At 56.1% G+C, this 9171-nt stretch overlaps 1 protein-coding gene and 1 pseudogene across 1 annotated transcript; both read right to left on the reverse strand.

Moving 5' to 3' along the window:
* Window positions 1–24: 24 nt before the first annotated feature.
* On the reverse strand, window positions 25–2123 carry AVPR2 (arginine vasopressin receptor 2). The gene is made up of 3 exons (XM_011955879.1): window positions 2028–2123; window positions 802–1677; window positions 25–693 (listed from the first exon to the last, which is right to left on the reverse strand). Exons 1-3 carry the CDS (start codon window positions 2050–2052, stop codon window positions 488–490), a joined length of 1107 nt encoding a protein of 368 aa, XP_011811269.1. The 5' UTR covers window positions 2053–2123; the 3' UTR covers window positions 25–487.
* A 2771-nt stretch (window positions 2124–4894) lies between these two features.
* Window positions 4895–9171, reverse strand: part of LOC105521653 — a 27551-nt pseudogene continuing 23274 nt past the window's right edge.

The raw sequence follows: 9171 nt of genomic DNA on the forward strand, positions 1-9171 counted from the left end.
CTGATCCAAAGAGACCCCTTGCCATGTGGAAAATGAGCTGAGCTGCAACTTTTATTAGGGAGAGAATGAGGAGAGATGGAGGAAAGGAGGAATTAGAAAGGCAGAGACAGGAAGGTCCCCTGGCCCCAGCCCAGTCCTTCCTTTTTGGGCCCCTGGGACCGCTGTCTCACCTGGGGGCACCTGCTCCCTCTTTCCTGCCACCCCCAGGCCCCTCAGCCGTCTGCTGCAGCCCCTCCCACACCCAGCATGGTGAGCTGACCTGAGGGGCCCCCACAGTCCTGGGGCCTGAAGCTCTCCTCATACAGCTAGGGATGTGGAGACCCAGGCAGGGGCTGCGGCTTATCCAGGGACACACAGTGTCCCAGCCTCGGGGCCACAGGCTCTGGCCAATTCTCCATGGGTCCCCCTCCCAGTGGCCCCCAGGACCAGCCCCAGGAAGGCAACTGAGCTTCTCAAAGCCTCTGGAGGCAAGACACCCAATAGGTCCTCAGGATGAAGTGTCCTTGGCCAGGGAGGAGCTGGCGGTGGTGCAGGACTCATCTTGGGGACCCAGGCTGGGTGGGGTGCGCCCCCGGGCACAGCAGAGCAAGCTTCGCAGCTCTGAGGAGACGCTGCTGCTGAAGGATGCATAGATCCAGGGGTTGGTGCAGCTGTTGAGGCTGGCCAGCAACATGAGCAGCACGAAGGGCGCCCCTGTGAAGGTAGTGGGATCCAGGTTGGGCTCAGGATGGCTGGTGGTGCACCGGGGCACGCCGCCAAGCCCGAGTGGCCCCCGACAGCCCTAGCCATGGCTATACCCACCTTCCAGAGGTGCCTCCGGGTCCCACGCAGCCCATAGCTGCACCAGGAAGAAGGGTGCCCAGCACAGCACATAGACGACCACAATCACCAGCGTCATCCTCACAGTCTTGGCCACAGCTGCTGACACGCAGGCTCCCTCACTGGGGTTGCCTGTCCGGCGTCCCCTGCGGCGCCCCCCAGGCCTCTCTGACGGCCCTGGCACCAGACTGGTGTGAATCTCCCGGAAGATGAGCACCTGGCAGGCAGCGATACCCAGGGTAGGTGCCACAAACACCATCAGGGCGATCCAGGTGACGTAGGTGCGACGGCCCCAGGGCTCCACAAAGCTGGCCCAGCAGTCAGTGACCCCGCTGCCACCTCCCACGTTGCGCTGGGCAAAGATGAAGAGCTGGGGCAGGCTGAGAAGGAGTGAGAAGGCCCAAGCCACCAGTACCGGCCGGTTCCAGTGAGCCCCACCTCCATGGCGATACGCCAGCATGGGACGGCAGATGGCGCGGTGGCGGTCCAGCGTCATGGCCAGGATCATGTAGGAGGAGGCATACATGCCCACCATCTGCAGATACTTCACGGCCCGACACAGGGCATCTGGCCCACGGAAGCGGTCGGTGGCCTTCCAGGCCAGCTGGGGCAGCACTTGGAACAGAGCCACGGCCAGGTCAGCCAGGCACAAGTGGCCGATGAAGACGTGTATGGGTGCCCAGTGGCCCCGCCGGCCCCGCCGAGCTAGGGCCGCCAGCACCAGGCCATTGCTCAGGGTCACGGCCACAAAGACTATGGAGAGCAGCGCCAGCTCCGCCTGGGCCAGCAGCGGGTCCCGGGTGTCCGGTGGCCTTTCCTGGCTGCTGTTGCTGGGCAGGGAGAGGTGCCCAAGCACAGCTGGGCAGGGGTCAGGAAGAAGGCCTGGTTAGAGAGGGTGCTGTGCAGGGGGACTCAGGCCTCCCTCCCATGTCCCCATCTGGACACCCCCTTGCTGGCTCCTAGCAGAGGGGACTCCAGGAAAGCCATGTTATGGGGGATACACACCCCAGGCTCATGCAGTCCATAAGGAAGGGCAGCCCCAGCCCCAGGCCTGTCAGGGAAGTGGGGCTATGCCCCCCTCCCCGCTCGTTGGCAGCCTGGAGAGGCGCATCCAGAGGTGAGGGTGAAGGAGGTCTTTAGAAAGTGGGGCTTCCCTGAATCGTCAAAGCCACTCTGCCCACTGGGCTCATGGCGGGGGCAAGCCTTACCGGAAGTGGTGAACGTCATGAGCATGGTGGGGCCAGGGCAGGTGTTCTGAGGGCCTGGAGGAGATGGGCAGACTCAGCCTCTGCCCGAGGGGCCAGCCCAATGACCCAGGTCTCTGAACTGGAGCCCTTACAGAGATGCTAGCACAGTGGGTGCCTGTTTGTGTGTGTGCACGTGTGCGGTGGGAGTATGGTCAGTCCTGGGCAGGGAAAATTGAGAGGGCCAGTCAGACAGATGGATGCACAGAACCCAGGATCCCCCAGGCAGCCCATGAGTCCCGGGTTTGGGAGTGGGCGCCCCAGGCAAACACGCAGAACTCCCCTGCCCCAACCGAGGCTGAGAGGCCATCCGAGGGCTGGGGACTGGGCACGGGGGCGGGCCTGTGTAGCCCCTTACCTGGCTGGGCTCCTGGGCTCCTGGGCAGCTGGGTGGTGGCGTAAAGGTGGCTGGGTGCTCAGATCTGCTCTCCATCGGCCGCTCCGCCCTGGCCCAGCCCAGCCTCTGGGAGTGACCTGGCCAGGAGGGGACTTCCTCCCCCTCCCCCTTTCCCCCAGGCCTCCCCTGGCCTCCCGTTTCCTTTCCTTTCCCCAGGGCCTCCCTGGTCCTGGCCCAGGACTCCCTCCTCCCACTGTTATAGCCTCCACGCCCACCCTCACCTACCACACTCCCCTGGTTGGATTGTCTGGGAGGTCACTTAGTTCAGCATTCCCATTTTATAAGTGGGGAAACTGAGGCCAGAGAGCAGTGGGTCTGGCCCAGGACTGCGCTGCTTTTTTGTGGGAGCTTCACGCCCCCTTCCCAAGTTGGGGTCCTCCTGCTCCTCGCTGGGCCCAGGCAAGGAAGTGGTGAAAACACTTTCGCTGGGCCCCTCCCAGGCCCACGCAGGCCCCTCCTCCTCCTCAATTAGGGCCCAGTTGGCCGGAGGTGAGGGACAGGAAAGGGAGGAGTGGGGCAGGGGCCAAGCCAGGCTTCATAAACCCCTGTGAGATCCAGGGACACCCCCATCCTCTTCCTCCTGCCGCACCTGCAACTACCTGTCCCAGGAAGAGGGGCTGGGGATCTCCATGTGCTCAAGGGCTCCCTCCCACCACACACGCCCTCACATACATGATACAGCCACACAGCCACAAACACATGACACAGAGACGCTTGCTCATGTTCCTGAACATGCCGTGAGTGTGCACGCACCTTCCCTGTACCTGGGCCCTTCTCCTCCCTCCCCCAACACCTCTCTCCTTCCCCTGCCCCCACACCCCCTCCAGCCCCCATCCCAGTCATTCTCTTTCCACTCCCCCCGCACCCAGGCCTGGCTTAGCTCAGCCGAGGCCAGCCCAGCCCAGCCCAGCCCAAGGCAGCTGCTTTCTTCCTGTTTATCTGTCTTCTCTGTTGCCCTGTGAAGCCAGAGACCAAAACAGCCTCACGGACCAGGCCCAAGTCCAGCCCGCGGCCAAGGCCTCCTCTTCCTGCCCAGAGAGCCTGGCAGCACCCTGGCCCCTCCCGGCCCTGTTAGGGTGGTGGGAACACAGGGTGGGCATTTTCCAGAGACAGCGCACACACCACACCACATACATACATGTACACAGTCACACCACACACATACATGCACCCACCACACACCCATATGCCGCACCACACACACACCACACCATGCACACACTCGTACACACCACACACATGCACACACCACACACTCCCATACGCCACACACCCACACATGCACCCACCACACAGCCATACACACCACACACATGCACGCACCTGCACACCACACCACACCACATACACATGCACAGCCAACACCACACACCCACATGCATGCACACACCCGCAGCACACACAGGTGCACATCACACCCCGCACCACACACACATATCTTTACCATGTTTTTGCAGAGCGCCTTGGGGGCAGGCTGCAGAGTGCTGGCACCCAGGGCCTGACACTTCAGCCGCATCTCCTCAGTGCATGCACATCCTCACGATGTCACTAACCTAGGAACATAGAAATGGCCTTCCTAATGTCACCCAGATCAATGGAATAGGAGATGGTTCCCCTCAATTGGCAGAGAATTTGGGGACCCTGGCTGGGGAATAGGAAAGCAAGGTTCCAGACCCTCCTTGGCCCCTGCCCAGTAGTGTGACCTTGAATAGGCCACGCCAGCTCTTGGCACCTCAGCTTCCCCTTCTGCGCAATGGGACTTGATGATTGAGGGGGACCTATGGTGGTAAGATGGGGAGGGTCGGGGACTGGCAGGGCCTTGGGAAAACCTTTGTTCCCTCTGTCTAAAGCCGGCTAGGTCAAGGAATCCATGCCAGCCTTTTGGGGTGAGCAGGCAACCATCTCCTCATCAGTTTCTCTGCCTGAAAGAGGCTGTGCAGTGCCAGATCTCAGCAGCGGGCTGGGACCTCCCCTACCAACGTGGCCAGGCCCGTGGCAATCTCTGCCCCCTAGACTCCTCACTTCCTGTTGTTAAACTGGGGAAGAGTCTGGAGGAAGGGCCCCCATGGCGGTCTCCTCTGGGACACAAGAAGCTAGATCAGGACCCAACACTACTCTGCTCAGCCAGGACCCCTGGGAGGAACTGGGAGCCACATGGGCAGGCACTGCATGGAGCTGTGCCAGGAGAGAGGCCCTGGGCAGACCCTGGACTGACACCCCTCGGGGCCGAGAAAGATGGGGCTGGGCAGCAGCTCCCATGGGAAGAAGGGCAGACTGTGCTGATTCACACTAGGCCCACGTGAGTCAGCAGGGATGGCACTGGGCTGCCTCAAGCCCCTGCCCTTGGGCATTAACAGGGGCAGGGCATCTACCTGGGGGCGTGCCAGGCCCCCACTCCTGCCAGCGCAGCTCCCCTGTGCACACCTCCCACTGGTCACTCTAAGACTTGCAGAAAGGGCCCTGTGAGTGCCAAGGTGTGGCTCCTGATCTTCCAGCCTAGTACCTGGGCAGAAGAGGACAGGACGCAGATTGGGGGGACACTGTTTGTCCCTCTCTATCCACCGGTTCCCCATGATCAGAACCCTCCATTCACCAAACTGCACTGTGGCTACAGAGATGGAAGGACCTGGGCTCTGCCCCAGGAGCACATGGGCTTGTGCAGAGAAGAGTGGAGGCAGGGAGGCCGGTGGAAGCTGTGCCTGTCACCCAGGAGAGAAATGATGCGACCCACCTAACACTGGGCAGCGGGGCTAGAGGGGGCAGGCAGGTGGAAAAGGCATTTAAAGGGCCCTGAAGGATTTGTAAGGGGTGGAAGACAGAGGAGGCAGCCAAGGACGTGGAGAAAGAGGCCCCTGATTGTGTGGGAGGGGTGCATGTGCAGATGGCGGAGCCTGTGGGCAGTGGGAAGGATGAAGGAGCCAAGTACCTGTCAACAGAAACGGCCCTCACAGGGACTGTGACCCGAAGGAGCACAATACGTAGAGCCCAGGAGACAGGGAGGAACAACGGGTTGGAGGATGGGATTGAAGGGGACAAAAACAAATTTAACAAAAACTCAAGTGCACATGTGTGAATGTGAGGGTGTGTGTGTGAGGGTGTGCATGTGTGTGAGGGTTTGAGGGTACGAGGGTGTGTGTGTGTGGCGGTGTGTGTGGGGGGGGTGCGTGTGTGAGGGTTTGCGGGTACGAGGGTGTGTGAGGGTGTGTGTGTGAGGGTGTGCATGTGTGTGAGGGTTTGCGGGTATGAGGGTGTGTGTGGGTGTGTGTGAGGGTGTGCATGTGTGTGAAGGTTTGTGGGTATGAGGGTGTGCGTGTGTGAGGGTTTGAGGGTATGAGGGTGTGTGTGTGTGAGGGTGTGCATGTGAGGGTGTGTGTGGCAGTGTGCATGTGAGGGTGTGTGTGAGGGTGTGCGTATGTGAGGGTGTGCGTGACGGTGTGAGGGTGTGCATGTGTGATGGTGTGTGTGGGTGTGCGTGTGTCATGGTGTGAGTGGGTGTGAGGGTGTGCATGTGTGAGGGTGTGTGTATGAGGATGTGCGTGTGTGAGTGTGTGTATGTGTGCGTGTGTGTGAGGGGGTGTGCATGTGTGGGGGTTGTGCATGTGTGGGTGTGACGGTGTGAGGGTGTGCGTGTGTGATGGTGTGTGAGGGTGTGCGTGTGTGAGGGTGTGCATGTGAGGGTGTGTGGTGTGTGTGACGGTGTGTGCGTGTGCCAATGATGACAGGAAGACAGTCTGCGGATGATCATCTAATTGTGTCCATTCACCTAAGTGAATAATAACTGGGAAAGCTGGACAGAGCCTGTTGATGGCTGCGGGAAGGCAGCCCATGGAACTGGATAGATTAGGAGCCCTGCGGAGTGGAAGGGAGGGCCAGGGTCTCCAGCAGGTGCTGGGGTGAGGGGCCGGGGATAGAAGAAGGGTGAGCGTTGAGGGCTTGAGGGCCGTATCCATAGATGGCCTTCAGGTCATCACGTGACAGTCAGGCAGGAGGCGGCTCCCTGGCAAAGCTGCAGAAATTTTTTTTTTTAAAAGGCAATGGGCCCTCCCCGTTTCCTCCCAGCGGCGGGCGACTGCAGTTCCTGTTAGCGGGCTGTTTGGGTAACTGCGTGGGGTTCCCCAGTCTGACTTCCTCGTGCTCTCTCCGCCTGCACGTTCCTCCCCCAGATTATTGCAGCAGCTGCTCCGGGTGTCCTCAGTGCTCACGCACTCACCACCCTGGAACGGCCCTCATCAGGCAATGATTTCTCTCCTCTGATTTCTCTCCTCCAGAGTGACTTTTTTTTCCGGCTTTATTGAGGTATGATTAGCATACAGTAAAATTCATTATTTTTAATTGCACTGTTCAATAAGATTTGACAAATGCATACAGTCATGTAACCACAACCACAATCATGACATAGAATAAAATTTTGAACATTCCAGAAAGTTCCCTCGTGGCCTTCTGCAGTCAAGTTTCTTCCCCTACCTGAAAGCCTAGCAACCACTGATCTATCACTATAGATTTTTCTTTTCTAGAACTTTATATAAATAGAATCATAGAGTATGTAGTATTTTCAAAAATTAGCCGCGCATGATGGCGTGCGCCTGTAATCCCAGCTACTTGTGAGGCTGAGGCAGGAGAATCATTTGAACCCAGGAGAAAGAAGTTGTGGTGAGCCGAGATTACACCACTGCACTCCAGCCTGGGTGACAAGAGTGAAACTCCATCTCAAAAAATAAATAAATAAGGGCCAGGGGCAGTGGCTCACATCCATAATCCCAACACTTTGGGAGGCCGAGGCAGGCAGATCACCTGAGGTCAGGAGTTGGAGACCAGTCTGACCAACATGGTGAAACCCTGTCTCTACGAAAAATACAAAAATTAGCCGGGCGTGGTGGTGCATGCCTGTAATCCCGGCTACTCAGAGGCTGAGGCAGGAGAATCACTTGAACCCGGGAGACAGAGGTTGCAGGGAGCCGAGATCTTGCCATTGCACTCCAGCCTGGGTGACAGAGCAAGACTCCATCTCAAAAAAAATAAAAATAAAAATAAATAAATAAATGAGTACGTAGTACTTTGTAACTTCTTTTTTTTCTTTTTTAAATTTTTTTTTGGTGGGGAGGAGGCATAGTCTCTCACTCTGTCTCCCAGTACACTGAAAGCTTTTATCACAAGTGAGTATTGAATTTTTTCTTTTTTTTCTTTTTTGAGCCAGAGTTTTACTATTACTCCTGACCTCAGGTGATCCACCTCCCTTGGCCTCCCAAAGTGCTGGGATTACAGGCGTGAGCCACTGCGCCTGGCCATTGTTTACCATTTTTACATCTGTATTAATAAGAGATGCTGGTCTACAGTTTCCCTTTCTGTAATATCTTTGGTTTGGGGATGGCTATAATGCTGACTTTATAAAATGAGTTGGGAAGTGTTCTCTCTCTCTATTTTCTGGAAGAGTTTGTAGAGAATTTTTTTTTTTTTTTTTTTTTTTTTTGAGACTGAGTCTCACTCTGTCGCCCAGGCTGGAGTGCAGTGGTGCAATCTCAGCTCACTGCAAGCTCTGCCTCCCGGGTTCACACCATTCTCCTGCCTCAGCCTCTGGAGTAGCTGGGACTACAGGCACCCGACACCACGCCCAGCTAATTTTTTTGTATTTTTTTTTTTAACAGAGACGGGGGGGTTCACTGTGTTAGCCAGGATGGTCTCGATCTCCTGACCTCATGATCCACCCGCCTCGGCCTCCCAAAGTGTTGGGATTACAGGCGTGAACCATCACGCCTAGCCGATAATTTTTTCAGTTATAAATTCAACTCCTCTAACAGATATAGGGCTAATCAGGTTATCTATTTTTTCCTAAATGAGCTTTGACCATTTGTATCTTTCAAGGAATTTGTCCATTTCATCTAAGTTGTTGGATGTATTGGAATAAGTTTTCCACAACATCCTCTTATTATCACTTTTTTATGTTTGTAGGATCTCTATATTGGTAATTTGTATCTTCTCTCCATTTTTTTTTTCTGATCAGTCTGGCTAGAAGCTTATCAATTTCATTGATCTTTTTGTTTTGTTTCTTTCTGTTTTGAAACAAAGTTTTGCTCTTGTTGCCCAAGCTGGAGTGCAGTGGTGTGATCTCGGCTCACTGCAACCTCTGCCTCCTGGGTTCAAGCGATTCTCCTGCCTCAGCCTCCCGAGTAGCTGGAATTACAGATGCCCACCACCATGCCTGGCTAATTTTTTGTATTTTTAGTACAGATGTGGTTTCACCATGTCGGCCAGGCTGGTCTTGAACTCCTGACCTCAGGTAATCCACCCATCTCAGCATCCCATGATCTTTTCGTTTCTTTCTTTATTTTCTTTATTTTTTATTTTTGAGATAGGGTCTCACTCTGTCATCCAGGCTGGAGTGCAGTGGTGAGATCTCAGCTCACTACAACCTGGACCTCCTGAGCTCAAGTGATCCTCCCACCTTAGCCTCCCTAGTAGCTATGACTGCAGGCATGAGCCACCACATCTGGCTAATTTCTGTATTTTGTGTAGAGACAGGGTTTTGTCAGGTTGTCCAGGCTAGTCTCAAACTCCTAGGCTCAAGCAATTCACCTGCCTCCACCTCCCAAAGTGCTGGGAATAGCACCATACCCAGCCTGATTTTTTCAAGGAAGCAGATTTTGTTTTGATCCATTTATTCTTCTTCTTTCTTCTTTCTCCTTTCTTCCTCCTCCTCCTCCTCCTCCTCCTCCT

Source organism: Colobus angolensis, unplaced genomic scaffold (assembly GCF_000951035.1).
Source record: "Colobus angolensis palliatus isolate OR3802 unplaced genomic scaffold, Cang.pa_1.0 Scaffold402, whole genome shotgun sequence".
In the NCBI taxonomy this organism is placed as follows: Eukaryota; Metazoa; Chordata; class Mammalia; order Primates; family Cercopithecidae; genus Colobus; species Colobus angolensis.

Bases quoted from the DNA above. Each gene is read 5' to 3' on its own strand.
- AVPR2 (XM_011955879.1), bottom strand. From the start codon at position 2,052: ATGCTCATGACGTTCACCACTTCCG. The intron at 1,678-2,027 runs GTAAGGCTTGCC...ACCCCTGCCCAG, and splicing joins CATGACGTTCACCACTTCCG to CTGTGCTTGGGCACCTCTCC. The intron at 694-801 runs GTGGGTATAGCC...CTACCTTCACAG, and splicing joins CCCGGAGGCACCTCTGGAAG to GGGCGCCCTTCGTGCTGCTC.